Below are 19,804 nucleotides of genomic sequence, written 5' to 3' on the forward strand. Positions count from 1 at the left end.
AATGCTGGAGTATGTAAGGTACGCCCCCTATAGGTCCGGTCTTCTGTCTTATCCTGTCCTCCCATCATGCTTCACTCTCCTGTGTGCAGTGCTGGAGTATGTAAGGTACGCCCCCTATAGGTCTGGTCTTCTGTCCTATCCTGTCCTCCCATCATGCTTCACTCTCCTGTGTTCAGTGCTGGAGTATGTAAGGTACGCCCCCTATAGGTCTGGTCTTCGGTCCTATCCTGTCCTCCCATCATGCTTCACTCTCCTGTGTGCAGTGCTGGAGTATGTAAGGTACGCCCCCTATAGGTCCGGTCTTCTGTCCTATCCTGTCCTCCCATCATGCTTCACTCTCCTGTGTGCAATGCTGGAGTATGTAAGGTACGCCCCCTGTAGGTCCGGTCTTCTGTCCTATCCTGTCCTCCCATCATGCTTCACTCTCTTCTGTGCAGTGCTGGAGTATGTAAGGTACGCCCCCTATAGGTCTGGTCTTCAGCCCTATCCTGTCCTCCCATCATGCTTCACTCTCCTGTGTGCAGTGCTGGAGTATGTAACTTACGCCCCCTATAGGTCCGGTCTTCTGTCCTATCCTGTCCTCCCATCATGCTTCACTCTCCTGTGTGCAGTGCTGGAGTATGTAACTTACGCCCCCTATAGGTCCGGTCTTCTGTCCTATCCTGTCCTCCCATCATGCTTCACTCTCCTGTGTGCAGTGCTGGAGTATGTAAGGTACGCCCCCTATAGGTCCGGTCTTCTGTCCTATCCTGTCCTCCCATCATGCTTCACTCTCCTGTGTGCAATGCTGGAGTATGTAAGGTACGCCCCCTATAGGTCCGGTCTTCTGTCCTATGCTGTCCTCCCATCATGCTTCACTCTCCTGTGTGCAGTGCCGGAGTATGTAAGGTACGCCCCCTATAGGTCCGGTCTTCTGTCCTTTCCTGTCCTCCCATCATGCTTCACTCTCCTGTGTGCAGTGCTGGAGTTTGTAAGGTACGCCCCCTATAGGTCTGGTCTTCTGTCCTATCCTGTCCTCCCATCATGCTTCACTCTCCTGTGTTCAGTGCTGGAGTTTGTAAGGTACGCCCCCTATAGGTCTGGTCTTCTGTCCTATCCTGTCCTCCCATCATGCTTCACTCTCCTGTGTGCAGTGCTGGAGTATGTAAGGTACGCCCCCTATAGGTCTGGTCTTCTGTCCTATCCTGTCCTCCCATCATGCTTCACTCTCCTGTGTGCAGTGCTGGAGTATGTAAGGTACGCCCCCTATAGGTCCGGTCTTCTGTCCTATCCTGTCCTCCCATCATGCTTCACTCTCCTGTGTGCAGTGCCGGAGTATGTAAGGTACGCCCCCTATAGGTCTGGTCTTCTGTCCTATCCTGTCCTCCCATCATGCTTCACTCTCCTGTGTGCAGTGCTGGAGTATGTAAGGTACGCCCCCTATAGGTCCAGTCTTCTATCCTATCCTGTCCTCCCATCATGCTTCACTCTCCTGTGTGCAGTGCTGGAGTATGTAAGGTACGCCCCCTATAGGTCTGGTCTTCTGTCCTATCCTGTCCTCCCATCATGCTTCACTCTCCTGTGTGCAGTGCTGGAGTATGTAAGGTACGCCCCCTATAGGTCCAGTCTTCTATCCTATCCTGTCCTCCCATCATGCTTCACTCTCCTGTGTGCAGTGCTGGAGTATGTAAGGTACGCCCCCTATAGGTCTGGTCTTCTGTCCTATCCTGTCCTCCCATCATGCTTCACTCTCCTGTGTGCAGTGCCGGAGTATGTAAGGTACGCCCCCTATAGGTCTGGTCTTCTGTCTTATCCTGTCCTCCCATCATGCTTCACTCTCCTGTGTGCAGTACTGGAGTATGTAAGGTACGCCCCCTATAGGTCTGGTCTTCTGTCCTATCCTGTCGTCCCATCATGCTTCACTCTCCTGTGTGCAGTGCTGGAGTATGTAAGGTACGCCCCCTATAGGTCTGGTCTTCTGTCCTATCCTGTCCTCCCATCATGCTTCACTCTCCTGTGTACAGTGCTGGAGTATGTAAGGTACGCCCCCTATAGGTCTGGTCTTCTGTCCTATCCTGTCCTCCCATCATGCTTCACTCTCCTGTGTTCAGTGCTGGAGTATGTAAGGTACGTCCCCGATAGGTCTGGTCTTCTGTCCTATCCTGTCCTCCCATCATGCTTCACTCTCCTGTGTGCAGTGCTGGAGTATGTAAGGTACGCCCCCTATAGGTCCGGTCTTCTGTCCTATCCTGTCCTCCCATCATGCTTCACTCTCCTGTGTGCAGTGCCGGAGTATGTAAGGTACGTCCCCTATAGGTCCGGTCTTCTGTCCTATCCTGTCCTCCCATCATGCTTCACTCTCCTTTGTTCAGTGCTGGAGTATGTAAGGTACGTCCCCTATAGGTCTGGTCTTCTGTCCTATCCTGTCCTCCCATCATGCTTCACTCTCCTGTGTGCAGTGCCGGAGTATGTAAGGTACGCCCCCTATAGGTCCGGTCTTCTGTCCTATCCTGTCCTCCCATCATGCTTCACTCTCCTGTGTTCAGTGCTGGAGTATGTAAGGTACGCCCCCTATAGGTCTGGTCTTCTGTCCTATCCTGTCCTCCCATCATGCTTCACTCTCCTGTGTGCAGTGCCGGAGTATGTAAGGTACGTCCCCTATAGGTCTGGTCTTCTGTCCTATCCTGTCCTCCCATCATGCTTCACTCTCCTGTGTGCAGTGCAAGAGTATGTAAGGTACGCCCCCTATAGGTCTGGTCTTCTGTCCTATCCTGTCCTCCCATCATGCTTCACTCTCCTGTGTGCAGTGCCGGAGTATGTAAGGTACGTCCCCTATAGGTCTGGTCTTCTGTCCTATCCTGTCCTCCCATCATGCTTCACTCTCCTGTGTGCAGTGCTGGAGTATGTAAGGTACGCCCCCTATAGGTCTGGTCTTCTGTCCTATCCTGTCCTCCCATCATGCTTCACTCTCCTGTGTGCAGTGCTGGAGTATGTAAGGTACGCCCCCTATAGGTCCGGTCTTCTGTCCTCCCATCATGCTTCACTCTCCTGTGTGCAGTGCTGGAGTATGTAAGGTACGCCCCCTATAGGTCCGGTCTTCTGTCCTATCCTGTCCTCCCATCATGCTTCACTCTCCTGTATTCAGTGCTGGAGTATGTAAGGTACGCCCCCTATAGTTCCGGTCTTCTGTCCTATCCTGTCCTCCCATCATGCTTCACTCTCCTGTGTGCAGTGCTGGAGTATGTAAGGTACGCCCCCTATAGGTCCGGTCTTCTGTCCTATCCTGTCCTCCCATCATGCTTCACTCTCCTGTGTGCAGTGCTGGAGTATGTAAGGTACGCCCCCTATAGGTCTGGTCTTCTATCCTATCCTGTCCTCCCATCATGCTTCACTCTCCTGTGTGCAGTGCTGGAGTATGTAAGGTACGCCCCCTATAGGTCCGGTCTTCTGTCCTCCCATCATGCTTCACTCTCCTGTGTGCAGTGCTGGAGTATGTAAGGTACGCCCCCTATAGGTCCGGTCTTCTGTCCTATCCTGTCCTCCCATCATGCTTCACTCTCCTGTATTCAGTGCTGGAGTATGTAAGGTACGCCCCCTATAGTTCCGGTCTTCTGTCCTATCCTGTCCTCCCATCATGCTTCACTCTCCTGTGTGCAGTGCTGGAGTATGTAAGGTACGCCCCCTATAGGTCCGGTCTTCTGTCCTATCCTGTCCTCCCATCATGCTTCACTCTCCTGTGTGCAGTGCTGGAGTATGTAAGGTACGCCCCCTATAGGTCTGGTCTTCTATCCTATCCTGTCCTCCCATCATGCTTCACTCTCCTGTGTGCAGTGCTGGAGTATGTAAGGTACGCCCCCTATAGGTCCGGTCTTCTGTCCTCCCATCATGCTTCACTCTCCTGTGTGCAGTGCTGGAGTATGTAAGGTACGCCCCCTATAGGTCCGGTCTTCTGTCCTATCCTGTCCTCCCATCATGCTTCACTCTCCTGTGTGCAATGCTGGAGTATGTAAGGTACTCCCCCTATAGGTCTGGTCTTCTGTCCTATCCTGTCCTCCCATCATGCTTCACTCTCCTGTGTGCAGTGCTGGAGTATGTAAGGTACGCCCCCTATGGGTCCGGTCTTCTGTCCTATCCTGTCCTCCCATCATGCTTCACTCTCCTGTGTCCAGTGCTGGAGTATGTAAGGTACGCCCCCTATAGGTCCGGTCTTCTGTCCTCCCATCATGCTTCACTCTCCTGTGTGCAGTGCTGGAGTATGTAAGGTACGCCCCCTATAGGTCCGGTCTTCTGTCCTATCCTGTCCTCCCATCATGCTTCACTCTCCTGTATTCAGTGCCGGAGTATGTAAGGTACGCCCCCTATAGGTCCGGTCTTCTGTCCTATCCTGTCCTCCCATCATGCTTCACTCTCCTGTGTGCAGTGCTGGAGTATGTAAGGTACGCCCCCTATGGGTCCGGTCTTCTGTCCTATCCTGTCCTCCCATCATGCTTCACTCTCCTGTGTCCAGTGCTGGAGTATGTAAGGTACGCCCCCTATAGGTCCGGTCTTCTGTCCTATCCTGTCCTCCCATCATGCTTCACTTTCCTGTGTTCAGTGCTGGAGTATGTAAGGTACGCCCCCTATAGGTCCGGTCTTCTGTCCTATCCTGTCCTCCCATCATGCTTCACTCTCCTGTGTGCAGTGCTGGGGTATGTAAGGTACGCCCCCTATAGGTCCGGTCTTCTGTCCTATCCTGTCCTCCCATCATGCTTCACTCTCCTGTGTGCAGTGCTGGGGTATGTAAGGTACGCCCCCTATAGGTCCGGTCTTCTGTCCTATCCTGTCCTCCCATCATGCTTCACTCTCCTATGTGCAGTGCTGGAGTATGTAAGGTACGCCCCCTATAGGTCCAGTCTTCTGTCCTATCCTATCCTCCCATCATGCTTCACTCTCCTGTTTTCAGTGCTTGTGTATATAAGGTACGCCCCCTATAGGTCTGGTCTTCTGTCCTATCCTGTCCTCCCATCATGCTTCACTCTCCTGTGTGCAGTGCTGGAGTATGTAAGGTACGCCCCCTATAGGTCCGGTCTTCTGTCCTATCCTGTCCTCCCATCATGCTTCATTCTCCTGTGTTCAGTGCTGGAGTATGTAAGGTACGCCCCCTATAGGTCTGGTCTTCTGTCCTATCCTGTCCTCCCATCATGCTTCACTCTCCTGTGTGCAGTGCTGGAGTATGTAAGGTACGCCCCCTATAGGTCCGGTCTTCTGTCCTATCCTGTCCTCCCATCATGCTTCACTCTCCTGTGTGCAGTGCTGGGGTATGTAAGGTACGCCCCCTATAGGTCCGGTCTTCTGTCCTATCCTGTCCTCCCATCATGCTTCACTCTCCTGTGTGCAGTGCTGGAGTATGTAAGGTACGCCCCCTATAGGTCCGGTCTTCTGTCCTATCCTGTCCTCCCATCATGCTTCACTCTCCTGTGTGCAGTGCTGGGGTATGTAAGGTACGCCCCCTATAGGTCCGGTCTTCTGTCCTATCCTGTCCTCCCATCATGCTTCACTCTCCTGTGTGCAGTGCTGGGGTATGTAAGGTACGCCCCCTATAGGTCCGGTCTTCTGTCCTATCCTGTCCTCCCATCATGCTTCACTCTCCTATGTGCAGTGCTGGAGTATGTAAGGTACGCCCCCTATAGGTCCAGTCTTCTGTCCTATCCTATCCTCCCATCATGCTTCACTCTCCTGTGTTCAGTGCTGGAGTATGTAAGGTACGCCCCCTATAGGTCCGGTCTTCTGTCCTATCCTGTCCTCCCATCATGCTTCACTCTCCTGTGTTCAGTGCTGGAGTCTGTAAGGTACGCCCCCTATAGGTCTGGTCTTCTGTCCTATCCTGTCCTCCCATCATGCTTCACTCTCCTGTGTGCAGTGCTGGAGTATGTAAGGTACGCCCCCTATAGGTCCGGTCTTCTGTCCTATCCTGTCCTCCCATCATGCTTCACTCTCCTGTGTTCAGTGCTGGAGTATGTAAGGTACGCCCCCTATAGGTCCAGTCTTCTGTCCTATCCTGTCCTCCCATCATGCTTCACTCTCCTGTGTTCAGTGCTGGAGTATGTAAGGTACGCCCCCTATAGGTCTGCTCTTCTGTCCTATCCTGTCCTCCCATCATGCTTCACTCTCCTGTGTGCAGTGCTGGAGTATGTAAGGTACGCCCCCTATAGGTCCGGTCTTCTGTCCTATCCTGTCCTCCCATCATGCTTCACTCTCCTGTGTTCAGTGCCGGAGTATGTAAGGTACGCCCCCTATAGGTCCGGTCTTCTGTCCTCCCATCATGCTTCACTCTCCTGTGTGCAGTGCTGGAGTATGTAAGGTATGCCCCCTATAGGTCTGGTCTTCTGTCCTATCCTGTCCTCCCATCATGCTTCACTCTCCTGTGTGCAGTGCTTGTGTATATAAGGTACGCCCCCTATAGGTCCGGTCTTCTGTCCTATCCTGTCCTCCCATCATGCTTCACTCTCCTGTGTTCAGTGCTGGAGTATGTAAGGTACGCCCCCTATAGGTCCGGTCTTCTGTCCTATCCTGTCCTCCCATCATGCTTCACTCTCCTGTGTGCAGTGCTGGAGTATGTAAGGTACGCCCCCTATAGGTCTGGTCTTCTGCCCTATCCTGTCCTCCCATCATGCTTCACTCTCCTGTGTTCAGTGCTGGAGTATGTAAGGTACGCCCCCTATAGGTCTGGTCTTCTGCCCTATCCTGTCCTCCCATCATGCTTCACTCTCCTGTGTGCAGTGCTGGAGTATGTAAGGTACGCCCCCTATAGGTCTGGTCTTCTGTCCTATCCTGTCCTCCCATCATGCTTCACTCTCCTGTGTGCAGTGCTGGAGTATGTAAGGTACGCCCCCTATAGGTCTGGTCTTCTGCCCTATCCTGTCCGCCCATCATGCTTCACTCTCCTGTGTTCAGTGCTGGAGTATGTAAGGTACGCCCCCTATAGGTCCGGTCTTCTGTCCTATCCTGTCCTCCCATCATGCTTCACTCTCCTGTGTTCAGTGCTGGAGTATGTAAGGTACGCCCCCTATAGGTCCGGTCTTCTGTCCTATCCTGTCCTCCCATCATGCTTCACTCTCCTGTGTGCAATGCTGGAGTATGTAAGGTACGCCCCCTATAGGTCTGGTCTTCGGTCCTATCCTGTCCTCCCATCATGCTTCACTCTCCTGTGTTCAGTGCTGGAGTATGTAAGGTACGCCCCCTATAGGTCCGGTCTTCGGTCCTATCCTGTCCTCCCATCATGCTTCACTCTCCTGTGTTCAGTGCTGGAGTGTGTAAGGTACGCCCCCTATAGGTCCGGTCTTCTGTTTTATCCTGTCCTCCCATCATGCTTCACTCTCCTGTGTGCAGTGCTGGAGTATGTAAGGTACGCCCCCTATAGGTCCGGTCTTCTGTCCTATCCTGTCCTCCCATCATGCTTCACTCTCCTGTGTTCAGTGCTGGAGTATGTAAGGTACGCCCCCTATAGGTCTGGTCTTCTGTCCTATCCTGTCCTCCCATCATGCTTCACTCTCCTGTGTGCAATGCTGGAGTATATAAGGTACGCCCCCTATAGGTCCGGTCTTCTGTCCTATCCTGTCCTCCCATCATGCTTCACTCTCCTGTGTTCAGTGCCGGAGTATGTAAGGTACGCCCCCTATAGGTCCGGTCTTCTGTCCTATCCTGTCCTCCCACCATGCTTCACTCTCCTGTGTTCAGTGCTGGAGTATGTAAGGTACGCCCCCTATAGGTCTGATCTTCTGTCCTATCCTGTCCTCCCATCATGCTTCACTCTCCTGTGTTCAGTGCTGGAGTATGTAAGGTACGCCCCCTATAGGTCTGGTCTTCTGTCCTATCCTGTCCTCCCATCATGCTTCACTCTCCTGTGTGCAGTGCTGGAGTATGTAAGGTACGCCCCCTATAGGTCCGGTCTTCTGTCCTATCCTGTCCTCCCATCATGCTTCACTCTCCTGTGTTCAGTGCCGGAGTATGTAAGGTACGCCCCCTATAGGTCTGGTCTTCTGCACTATCCTGTCCTCCCATCATGCTTCACTCTCCTGTGTGCAGTGCTGGAGTATGTAAGGTACGCCCCCTATAGGTCTGGTCTTCTGTCCTATTCTGTCCTCCCATCATGCTTCACTCTCCTGTGTTCAGTGCTGGAGTATGTAAGGTACGCCCCTATAGGTCCGGTCTTCTGTCCTATCCTGTCCTCCCATCATGCTTCACTCTCCTGTGTTCAGTGCTGGAGTATGTAAGGTACGCCCCCTATAGGTCTGGTCTTCTGCCCTATCCTGTCCTCCCATCATGCTTCACTCTCCTGTGTGCAGTGCTGGAGTATGTAAGGTACGCCCCCTATAGGTCCGGTCTTCTGTCCTATCCTGTCCTCCCATCATGCTTCACTCTCCTGTGTGCAGTGCTGGAGTATGTAAGGTACGCCCCCTATAGGTCTGGTCTTCTGCACTATCCTGTCCTCCCATCATGCTTCACTCTCCTGTGTGCAGTGCTGGAGTATGTAAGGTACGCCCCCTATAGGTCCGGTCTTCTGTCCTATCCTGTCCTCCCATCATGCTTCACTCTCCTGTGTTCAGTGCTGGAGTATGTAAGGTACGCCCCCTATAGGTCTGGTCTTGTGCCCTATCCTGTCCTCCCATCATGCTTCACTCTCCTGTGTGCAGTGCTGGAGTATGTAAGGTACGCCCCTATAGGTCCGGTCTTCTGTCCTATCCTGTCCTCCCATCATGCTTCACTCTCCTGTGTTCAGTGCTGGAGTATGTAAGGTACGCCCCCTATAGGTCCGGTCTTCTGTCCTATCCTGTCCTCCCATCATGCTTCACTCTCCTGTGTTCAGTGCTGGAGTATGTAAGGTACGCCCCCTATAGGTCTGGTCTTCTGTCCTATTCTGTCCTCCCATCATGCTTCACTCTCCTGTGTTCAGTGCTGGAGTATGTAAGGTACGCCCCCTATAGGTCCGGTCTTCTGTCCTATCCTGTCCTCCCATCATGCTTCACTCTCCTGTGTTCAGTGCTGGAGTATGTAAGGTACGCCCCCTATAGGTCTGGTCTTCGGTCCTATCCTGTCCTCCCATCATGCTTCACTCTCCTGTGTACAGTGCTGGAGTATGTAAGGTACGCCCCCTATAGGTCTGGTCTTCTGTCCTATTCTGTCCTCCCATCATGCTTCACTCTCCTGTGTTCAGTGCTGGAGTATGTAAGGTACGCCCCCTATAGGTCCGGTCTTCTGTCCTATCCTGTCCGCCCATCATGCTTCACTCTCCTGTGTTCAGTGCTGGAGTATGTAAGGTACGCCCCCTATAGGTCCGGTCTTCGGTCCTATCCTGTCCTCCCATCATGCTTCACTCTCCTGTGTTCAGTGCTGGAGTATGTAAGGTACGCCCCCTATAGGTCTGGTCTTCTGTCCTATCCTGTCCTCCCATCATGCTTCACTCTCCTGTGTTCAGTGCTGGAGTATATAAGGTACGCCCCCTATAGGTCCGGTCTTCTGTCCTATCCTGTCCTCCCATCATGCTTCACTCTCCTGTGTGCAGTGCTGGAGTATATAAGGTACGCCCCCTGTAGGTCCGGTCTTCTGTCCTATCCTGTCCTCCCATCATGCTTCACTCTCCTGTGTGCAGTGCTGGAGTATATAAGGTACGCCCCCTGTAGTCTGCTGTCCTTTCCTGTCTTTGTGGATTCATTACTTTTGTTCTCTGCAGTGCATTGTGGGAGTGGCCGGAGGTGCGACACGCGCTGCACTTACCGTGCACCAGGCCAGGAGAGACAATATGGCTGATGTATGTGCAAAGGACGGGAGCCAGGTGAGCCATAGACCCTCACGTGACACACCCCTCCACGCTCCCCACACCCTTCCACCTGGCTGACCGTCAATGTACCTGTCATCTGGCTGTTGTCTCTCACAGGAGACGCTGGTGAACTTGGCTGGACTTCTCATCAGTCTCCTGATTGTTCCATTGGTGTCTGACAGTTTCTGGTGAGTTGATCCTGGGTAGAAGAGCTGACTCTCTGCCTGAACAGTAACATAAAGGGGTGTAAAAAGATGAAAGGCATCAGAGAAAATGCTTCACGTCACCGGCAGCACAGGGAGTGTGAGGCGGCTCTCACTAAGAGGCCAAAATGAGCTTACTGACTGCCATGTACTGCGATATCTATAGCAAGTTAAAGACAAACATCCGACAATTATAATATGTCGCTATTACAAAAAATGTTTTCAGCCAAAAGTACATGTATTTAAACTACACTGCTGAAAAAATAAAGGGAAGACTTACACAACAGAATCTAACTCCAAGTAAATGAAACTTCTGTGAAATCAAACTGTCCACTTAGGAAGCAACACTGATTGACAATCAATTTCACATGCTGTTGTGCAAATGGAATAGACAATAGATGGAAATTATTGGCAATTATCAAGACCCCCTCAATAAAGGAGTGGTTCTGCAGGTGGGGACCACAGACCACATCTCAGTACCAATGCTTTCTGGCTCATGTTTTGGTCACTTTTGAATGTTGGTTGTGCTTTCACACTCGTGGTAGCATGAGACGGACTCTACAACCCACAGAAGTTGCTCAGGTAGTGCAGCTCATCCAGGATGGCACATCAATGCGAGCTGTGGCAAGAAGGTTTGCTGTGTCTGTCAGCGTAGTGTCCAGAGGCTGGAGGCGCTACCAGGAGACAGGCCAGTACACCAGGAGACGTGGAGGAGGCCGTAGGAGGGCAACAACCCAGCAGCAGGACCGCTACCTCCGCCTTTGTGCAAGGAGGAACAGGAGGAGCACTGCCAGAGCCCTGCAAAATGACCTCCAGCAGGCCACAAATGTGCATGTGTCTGCACAAACGGTTAGAAACTGACTCCATGAGAGTGGTATGAGGGCCCGACGTCCACAGATGGGGGTTGTGCTCACAGCCCCACACCGTGCAGGACACTTGGCATTTGCCGCAGAACACCAGGATTGGCAAAGTGGCCACTAGCGCCCTGTGCTCTTCACAGATGAAAGCAGGTTCACACTGAGCACATGTGACAGTCTGGAGACGCCGTGGAGAGCGATCTGCTGCCTGCAACATCCTTCAGCATGACCGGTTTGGCAGTGCGTCAGTAATGGTGTGGGGTGGCATTTCTTTGGAGGGCCGCACAGCCCTCCATGTGCTCGCCAGAGGTAGCCTGACTGCCATTACGTACCAGGATGAGATCCTCAGACCCCTTGTGAGACCATATGCTGGTGCGGTTGGCCCTAATGCAGGACAATGTAATTTACCATGGAAATAGACAGCGTGTCTGAAACTCTTAATACCTCAGGATGACAATCAGAGTATCAGATATTAAAAGTAAAGCACCCCTGTAGTTTGTGTGCTAAATAGTCATAATAAAAAAAAAAAAATCTTACTCTTATCTGGATTTGAACTCTAACACTGTAGTTTCAGAGGCTGATGCTTTACCATTAAGCTATCCAGTCAAGTGATACTAACTTATAGCTTTTCTTGTCTTATGACATTAACCATGAAACTACTCAGGGTGATTAAAAGTCATTGTGATTCTGATGTTTGAAGAAAGTCACACATCAGACTCATATATCAAAATCACACATCATTTGAATTTGGCTTGCTTGCAGTCTGTGTGTAACATACCTGGCGGCGTCCTTGCATAGTGGTCCATCTCCCACTGTGCAAGAGCGCGCACTTGATCTCCTGTCCAGAATGTCTCTCTGGCTTCCCTCCATGCTGTCTGTTTGTGTCTGTTTCTGCTGCTTAAGGGCGGCGCCCGATCACTTCCTGCCTTTTGTACCTGCTGTGGGTCACACCCCTTGTGCGTCCTCAGCCTATTGCTGTCTGTCACCTGGTATATAGCTCAGCTGCTCCAATCAATCCCTGCCTGAGCATAGTGTTTCATTCAGTGTGTGCTTTCACTCTGAAGGTGCCAGGTCCCATTCTTTGTCTCCTGCTTGTGGTATCAGTTCCCGTGTCTGAACTGAGTCCTGTCTTTGTCTCCTGCCTTGCGGTATCAGTTCCCGTGTCTGAACTGAGTCCTGTCTGTCTCCTGCCTTGCAGTATCAGTTCCCGTGTCTGAACTGAGTCCTGTCTGTGTTCTCTTGTCTGCCTATCCTGGAGGCTGTAATTCCAGGCCTGTCTGAACACGCTCCTAGCCTGTTCCTCCTGCCTTCTAGGGGCCGATTACCTAGACCTGTTCCTGTATCTTGTCTGACCTGTCTGAACACGCTCCTAGCCTGTTCCTCTCGCCTTCTAGGGGCTGATTTCCTAGACCCGCTCCTGTATCTTGTCTGTCCTGTCTGAACACGCTCCTTGCCTGTTCGTCCTGCCTCTCTCGGGGCCGTATTCCCAGACCCGCTCCTGTATCCCGCTGCAGTGTCGGTCTCCTCCGTACACTCAGTTCCAGTCTGAACTCTCTCCTATCCTTTACCTGTTTTGCCTCTATGTCCGTTCCCTTCCTTTTTCTGCAGAGTCTGAACTCGTACCTAACTCCTGCTTGTTGTCTCTGTACTCCCGTTTGTGAGTTTGTGGTCCACTCGCTACTTCACTGCAAGTACCCTGTGGGTGTCTGGCTCTGCCTTTCCCTTCCTGTCTGTTCTGTGTGAACAGAGCCCTGTCCCCCCTACTCAGCCTAGCCTGCTCTGACTCCTTTGCTCACCGCTCCGGCGGTTCTAGCCTGCTCTGACTCCTTTGCTCACCGCTCCGGCGGTTCTAGCCTGCTCTGACTCCTTTGCTCACCGCTCCGGCGGTTCTAGCCTGCTCTGACTCCTTTGCTCACCGCTCCGGCGGTTCTAGCCTGCTCTGACTCCTTGCTCACTGCTCCGGCAGTCCTGTCCTGCCCTGCTTCTGCCCGCTGCTCCGGCAGTCCTGTCCTGCCCTGCTTCTGCCCGCTGCTCCGGCAGTCCTGTCCTGCCCTGCTTCTGCCCGCTGCTCCGGCAGTCCTGTCCTGCCCTGCTTCTGCCCGCTGCTCCGGCAGTCCTGTCCTGCCCTGCTTCTGCCCGCTGCTCCGGCAGTCCTGTCCTGCCCTGCTTCTGCCCGCTGCTCCGGCAGTCCTGTCCTGCCCTGCTTGTGCTCGCTGCTCCTGCAGCCCCGTCCTGCTCTGTTCTTGCCCACCGCTTCGGGCGTTCCCTCTCTGCTGTGGTTGTCTACCGCATCTGCGGTTCTGTGACCCAGTCTGTACTGGGTCTTAACCTTTCTGTGCTCCAGCCCGTCCTTTCGGCCAGTACCTCCCTGCCTGCATACTCGCCTGTATCCACCCATCTGCATACCTGCCGTGTTTGCTTATATCCACCAGTCTGTGCCAGCCTAACCTGCCTGTTCCTGAGTCCCAGTGTGTACTGGGTCCTATCCCGCCTGTGTTCCTACCTGCTAGTGCCTCCCTGTCTGCACTCTAGCTGCGCTTGCCTTTACCCGCCTGCCTGCATACCAGTCGTGCCTGCCTATACCCTCCAGTCTGTGCGCCAGCCTAACCAGCCTGATCCAGTAATCCCTGTGTGGGTCAACCCCCGTGTCCGGAGTTTGACCTGGAGTAGCACCTGGTCCCTCTGCCCGGTTTCTCCCTGGTGCACTGGCGTCGTATGCCGTCGTGCCATCTTGGTCGGATCGGCCAGATACTTAGTCACGCCCCTCCAGGCACTCTCCGGTTCATGGTCCAGTGGAATCACTACAATCACACGCACACGCCGCTCAGCCCGGGCGTGTGCATAACAGCATGCTCAGGCCATGGTTCCCGTTGAGCCCCACGGCCTTCGCTCTCTGAGAAGTTTTCCAGCGAATACATGCATTAAAATAAATAAATAAATATTTTTTTTTTTCCTTTAGCTGAGTTCCAGGCGAATTACGCACCCGTCCAGATGGATCTATCTGCTCTCGTTCCCGCGGATCCGCTACGTTATTATGGGGATCCTAGACAAAGTCGTGCATTTGTGGAGCAATGCATGCTACACTTCAAGTTCTACCCTCTATGTTTTCCCACCGATCGGGTTAAGGTGGCATTCATTATGTCTTACCTGGCGGGTGATGCCTTGGAATGGATCAACCCCCTATATGAAACACAGGATCCGATCCTCCTGGACCTAATGGCCTTCCTGGTGGCCTTTCTAATGGTCTTCGATGATCCTAACCCGGAGGCTCCTGCTGAAGCTTCACTTCCCAATATCCCGGAGCAGCCCCAATGGGTAATGTGTGTGGGTAGCGCAATAGTCCTCCAGCCCAATGAGACTACTGCCCACCCAGAATCCTCACAGGGTGACTACGCTTTCCGGAATACTTCTCCCAACCTCAAGAGGCAGTCCAGACGTGCTAGACGTAGAGGCAAGCCGTCACGCCAGGGTCTGTCCTCCCTGAGACCTCCTGACCCCAACCTTGAAGTCCCTACTGAAGCTTCATCTCCCTGTATCCCGGAGAAGCCCCAACGGGTAATGTGCGTGGGTAGTGCACCAGTTCTCCTGCCCGAAGAGACCTCTGCCCATCCAGACTCCACACAGGAGAACTTCCTGCACCCAGCATCAGATGCTTCACCCACTTTAACCGGTGTGCATGTCCAAGGATGCTCCAAAGCTGTGGTTACCTCAGAGTCTGTGCACCTCTACTACCTGGCGGAGGACCCCCTGTTGCCTCCTGAATCCTCCGGGATACCACTCGATGACAAATGGAGAGAGAATTCTCTACACCCGGTACTCGATACTTTGTCCGCTTCGTCCTGTGAGCCTGACAATGGGTACCCCAAAGTGGTAGTTACCCCCGAGTCTCTACACCCCTCCGACCAGGCGGAGGACCTCCAGTTGTCTCCTGAACCCTTCGGGGTGCTACCTGGTAGCGAAAGGACAGAGACTCTCCTATACTCTGTACCTGATACCTCGCTCGCTTCGTCCAGTGAGTCCAACCTAGTGTACTCCGAAGCAGAGGTTACTCCCGAGTCTCTACACCCCTCCGACCAGGCGGAGGACCTCCAGTTGTCTCCTGAACCCTTCGGGGTGCTACCTGGTAGCGAAAGGACAGAGACTCTCCTATACTCTGTACCTGATACCTCGCTCGCTTCGTCCAGTGAGTCCAACCTAGTGTACTCTGAAGCAGTGGTTACTCCCGAGTCTCTACACTCCTCTGACCAGGCGGAGGACCTCCAGTTGTCTCCAGAACCCTTCGGGGTGCCACCTGGTGGTAAATGGACAGAGACTTTCCTATATCCTGGATCTGATACCTCGCTTGCTTCGTCCAGTGAGTCCGACCTAGTGTACTCTGAAGCAGAGGTTACCCGTGAGTCTCTACACCCCTCTGACCAGGCGGAGGACCGCCAGTTGTCTCCAGAACCCTTCGGGGTGCCACCTGGTGGTGAATGGACAGAGACTTTCCTATACTCGGTACCCGATACCTCGCCTGCTTCGTCCAGTGAGTCCGACCTAGTGTACTCTGAAGCAGATGTTTTCTCTGAGCCTCTGCACTCTTCTGACCCGGCGGAGGAGCTCCAGTTGTTTCCTGAATCCTCCGGGGTACCACCAGAAAACAAAGAGACAGTGACTTTTCCTCATTATGTACCTGATAACCCGTCTATTTCTTCCTGTGAGCTTGACAAGATGTACCTCGAAGCAGAGATTACCCCCAAGTCTCTGTCCCCCTCCAACCCGGTGGAGGACTTCCAGTTGTCTCCTGTACCCTCTGGGGTGCCACCTGAAAATATGTGGAGAGAGACTTCCTTGTGTGCTGTTCCTGGTACTCCACCCGTTTCGTCTGTTGCTAAGGGTGGCTGGATGGGAGGTAGCATCCTAGCTACCCAGAGGAGACCAGTTTTTCCGGTGGACAGTGGAAGTGATCTCTTCGAAGTGAAGAATTGGCCCTCGAATTCCCTGCGGAAGATTCTGGCAGGCCTGAAGAAGAGGGGGCGTAAGGGGGGGGGTACTGTAACATACCTGGCGGCGTCCTTGCATAGTGGTCCATCTCCCACTGTGCAAGAGCGCGCACTTGTTCTCCAGTCCAGAATGTCTCTCTGTCTTCCCTCCATGCTGTCTGTTTGTGTCTGTTTCTGCTGCTTAAGGGCGGCGCCCGATCACTTCCTGCTTTTTGTACCTGCTGTGGGTCACACCCCTTGTGCGTCCTCAGCCTATTGCTGTCTGTCACCTGGTATATAGCTCAGCTGCTCCCATCTATCCCTGCCTGAGCATAGTGTTTCATTCAGTGTGTGCTTGCACTCTGAAGGTGCCAGGTCCCGTTCTGTGTTCTCTTGTCTGCCTATCCTGGAGGCTGTATTTCCAGGCCTGTCTGAACACGCTCCTAGCCTGTTCCTCCTGCCTTCTAGGGGCCGATTACCTAGACCTGTTCCTGTATCTTGTCTGACCTGTCTGAACACGCTCCTAGCCTGTTCCTCTCGCCTTCTAGGGGCTGATTTCCTAGACCCGCTCCTGTATCTTGTCTGTCCTGTCTGAACACGCTCCTTGCCTGTTCGTCCTGCCTCTCTGGGGGCCGTATTCCCAGACCCGCTCCTGTATCCCGCTGCAGTGTCGGTCTCCTCCGTACACTCAGTTCCAGTCTGAACTCTCTCCTATCCTTTACCTGTTTTGCCTCTATGTCCGTTCCCTTCCTTTTTCTGCAGAGTCTGAACTCGTACCTAACTCCTGCTTGTTGTCTCTGTACTCCCGTTTGTGAGTTTGTGGTCCACTCGCTACTTCACTGCAAGTACCCTGTGGGTGTCTGGCTCTGCCTTTCCCTTCCTGTCTGTTCTGTGTGAACAGAGCCCTGTCCCCCCTACTCAGCCTAGCCTGCTCTGACTCCTTTGCTCACCGCTCCGGCGGTTCTAGCCTGCTCTGACTCCTTTGCTCACCGCTCCGGCGGTTCTAGCCTGCTCTGACTCCTTTGCTCACCGCTCCGGCGGTTCTAGCCTGCTCTGACTCCTTTGCTCACCGCTCCGGCGGTTCTAGCCTGCTCTGACTCCTTGCTCACTGCTCCGGCAGTCCTGTCCTGCCCTGCTTCTGCCCGCTGCTCCGGCAGTCCTGTCCTGCCCTGCTTCTGCCCGCTGCTCCGGCAGTCCTGTCCTGCCCTGCTTCTGCCCGCTGCTCCATCAGTCCTGTCCTGCCCTGCTTCTGCCCGCTGCTCCGGCAGTCCTGTCCTGCCCTGCTTCTGCCCGCTGCTCCGGCAGTCCTGTCCTGCCCTGCTTCTGCCCGCTGCTCCGGCAGTCCTGTCCTGCCCTGCTTCTGCCCGCTGCTCCGGCAGTCCTGTCCTGCCCTGCTTGTGCTCGCTGCTCCTGCAGCCCCGTCCTGCTCTGTTCTTGCCCACCGCTTCGGGCGTTCCCTCTCTGCTGTGGTTGTCTACCGCATCTGCGGTTCTGTGACCCAGTCTGTACTGGGTCTTAACCTTTCTGTGCTCCAGCCCGTCCTTTCGGCCAGTACCTCCCTGCCTGCATACTCGCCTGTATCCACCCATCTGCATACCTGCCGTGTTTGCTTATATCCACCAGTCTGTGCCAGCCTAACCTGCCTGTTCCTGAGTCCCAGTGTGTACTGGGTCCTATCCCGCCTGTGTTCCTACCTGCTAGTGCCTCCCTGTCTGCACTCTAGCTGCGCTTGCCTTTACCCGCCTGCCTGCATACCAGTCGTGCCTGCCTATACCCTCCAGTCTGTGCGCCAGCCTAACCAGCCTGATCCAGTAATCCCTGTGTGGGTCAACCCCCGTGTCCGGAGTTTGACCTGGAGTAGCACCTGGTCCCTCTGCCCGGTTTCTCCCTGGTGCACTGGCGTCGTATGCCGTCGTGCCATCTTGGTCGGATCGGCCAGATACTTAGTCACGCCCCTCCAGGCACTCTCCGGTTCATGGTCCAGTGGAATCACACGCACACGCCGCTCAGCCCGGGCGTGTGCATAACACTGTGCATAAGTCCCAATGAGTTTTAGACAAGTTTGCACTGAAAATCATATAATCAAACTGAGTTTATATCTCCGTGGTTAGTGCACTGGCTTTGGGACACAGAATTTTGGGTTCAAGTCGAATCAACGAACATTTACTTTTTTTTATTATTTTTATTACAGTTGTACAAGTCGCTCGTCAGAGTCGCTCGTCAGAGTCGCTTATCAAAATCCGTTCTCAGACAGGGTATTTAGCCTCAAACTGACATCATTCTGATGTTTGAGTTTGATATCTGATCATGTCCTAAAATGGACACTGTATGGGCATGCTTGTCTCTTCCCAGGGCGACATACCTCCTCTTCTTCCTCCTGACATGTCTGCACCTTTACGCCAATTATCGTGCTGTTCGCTCTGTTATCATGGAGACACTCAACCAGTCACGGCTTGCGATAGTGCTGGAGCATTTTCTTCGAGAGGGCCGTATCCTGAGTCCAGCTGAAGCCAACCCCAAGGAGCCGCTGTTACCAGGTGGGTAATCAGCGGGATGGACCACCCAATGATGACGCGTGGGCTGCAGCCTGTCATGGTAATGTTGTATTTTTGCTGCAGGTCTCGGTACACAAGTCTCAGTCGATGTTGGTGTCCCCTTGAGTGCAGTCATCTCCAGGTAGAGGCACGGCTGTCTCTGCAGGTCACTTGGTGGATGTCTCTTTGCAGCGGTTGAAGGTTGTCTCTTCCTTTTTTCCAGTGTTTCACAGCTGGAACTCCTAAAGAAAGGGAATGAATCTCAGTACCTGCTGGGGTGGCGGAGAGACACAGGTGATCTCCGGGATGGCGCCATGTTCCTCATTGTGCCCCAGTCCGGATATGGTGGAGGAAACGCTGTGACTTTGTCTTGCAGGACGCATAGCAGTTGTTTTACATGAGGGATCAAGCAGCGCTGATGTCATCCGATCTGTGGTCCATGCTGAGATTCTTCACAGGAAAAGCTCATGTTCAGGTGTGTGGCCGAGGTCCGGCTCTGTAAGTATGGAGAGAATGTGATATTAATGGTATTCCATTCCTCATGTCCTTCAGATCCTGCCCGCTACACTATCCTGGCAGAGACACACGGATACGTTGGCCGCATGTTCCCGGACTTCTGTCATGGTACTTATCCTAAGTGCTCGGCAATCACTATAAAGTACAGGACAGGGATCGGCTCGGCAGCGTTCCCCGGCTCGGCAGCGTTCCCCGGCTCGGCAGCGTTCCCCGGCTCGGCAGCGTTCCCCGGCTCCGCTCCCTGCTCTGTACTGACAGCACATTGCTGCTCTGTGTTCTGGGGGCCACTAGCGACTGTCACTTGTATGTTTATCTCTCGTTCAGTCATGGCTGTCTCTTTTGCAGGTCTCCGTGCATCAGGCTGGCTGACCGATCGCAATCTTCTAGACTCCAATGACTGGAGGGCAAATTGGGATGCAAATAAAGGACTGTAACCACCCGTATGGGACCATCGGTCACAAAGGCATTATGGCCGTGCTGTGAATAATCAGGGGAACTGGACATTTACATGAGGAACAGAAAACAACAATTGCGTGGATAAGGGGCAGCAGAAGGTTGGGGGAAGGGGGGGTTCAGGCCCATAGATGAAGGTGGTGGTGCCACCAGGACTATATTGGGGATGGTGGAGGGCAGCAGAGGGTGTGGGAAGGCTCAGGACCATAGATGATGGTGGTGCCACCAGGTTTGTAGACGGGATCGTGGGGGGCTCAGGACCATAGGTGATGGTGGTGCCACCAGGACTATAGTGGGGATGGTGGAGGGTGGCAGAGGGTGTGGGGAGGCTCAGGACCATAGATGATGGTGGTGCCAGCAGGACTATAGAGGGGATGATGGGGGTCAGCAGAGGATGTTGGGAGGGGGGGTGGGGCTTCAGGACCGTAGATGATGTCGGTGCCACCAGGATTGTCGAGGGGATGGTGGAGGGCAGTGGGGTGGGGGGGCTCAAGACCATAGATGA

The 19,804-nt window shown here is 53.6% G+C and overlaps 1 protein-coding gene across 3 annotated transcripts in view; it reads left to right on the top strand.

Annotated features, from left to right (window-relative positions):
• Positions 1-19,405, top strand: part of RUSF1 (RUS family member 1) — a 161,256-nt gene extending 141,851 nt beyond the window's left edge. For all 3 annotated transcript variants that reach the window (XM_073649061.1, XM_073649060.1, XM_073649062.1), the window contains 8 exons: positions 9,689-9,790; positions 9,893-9,963; positions 18,149-18,333; positions 18,415-18,472; positions 18,554-18,624; positions 18,707-18,805; positions 18,883-18,954; positions 19,192-19,405. In XM_073649061.1, coding sequence (XP_073505162.1) covers positions 9,689-9,790; positions 9,893-9,963; positions 18,149-18,333; positions 18,415-18,472; positions 18,554-18,624; positions 18,707-18,805; positions 18,883-18,954; positions 19,192-19,280 — 747 coding nt within the window. In that variant the 3' untranslated portion in view covers positions 19,281-19,405. The remainder of the gene's footprint in view (positions 1-9,688; positions 9,791-9,892; positions 9,964-18,148; positions 18,334-18,414; positions 18,473-18,553; positions 18,625-18,706; positions 18,806-18,882; positions 18,955-19,191) is intronic.
• The last annotated feature ends 399 nt before the right edge of the window (positions 19,406-19,804 follow it).

The sequence above is a fragment of the Phyllobates terribilis genome, unplaced genomic scaffold (assembly GCF_046119375.1).
Source record: "Phyllobates terribilis strain yellow unplaced genomic scaffold, ASM4611937v1 Scaffold_9__5_contigs__length_417890890, whole genome shotgun sequence".
NCBI lineage: Eukaryota > Metazoa > Chordata > Amphibia > Anura > Dendrobatidae > Phyllobates > Phyllobates terribilis.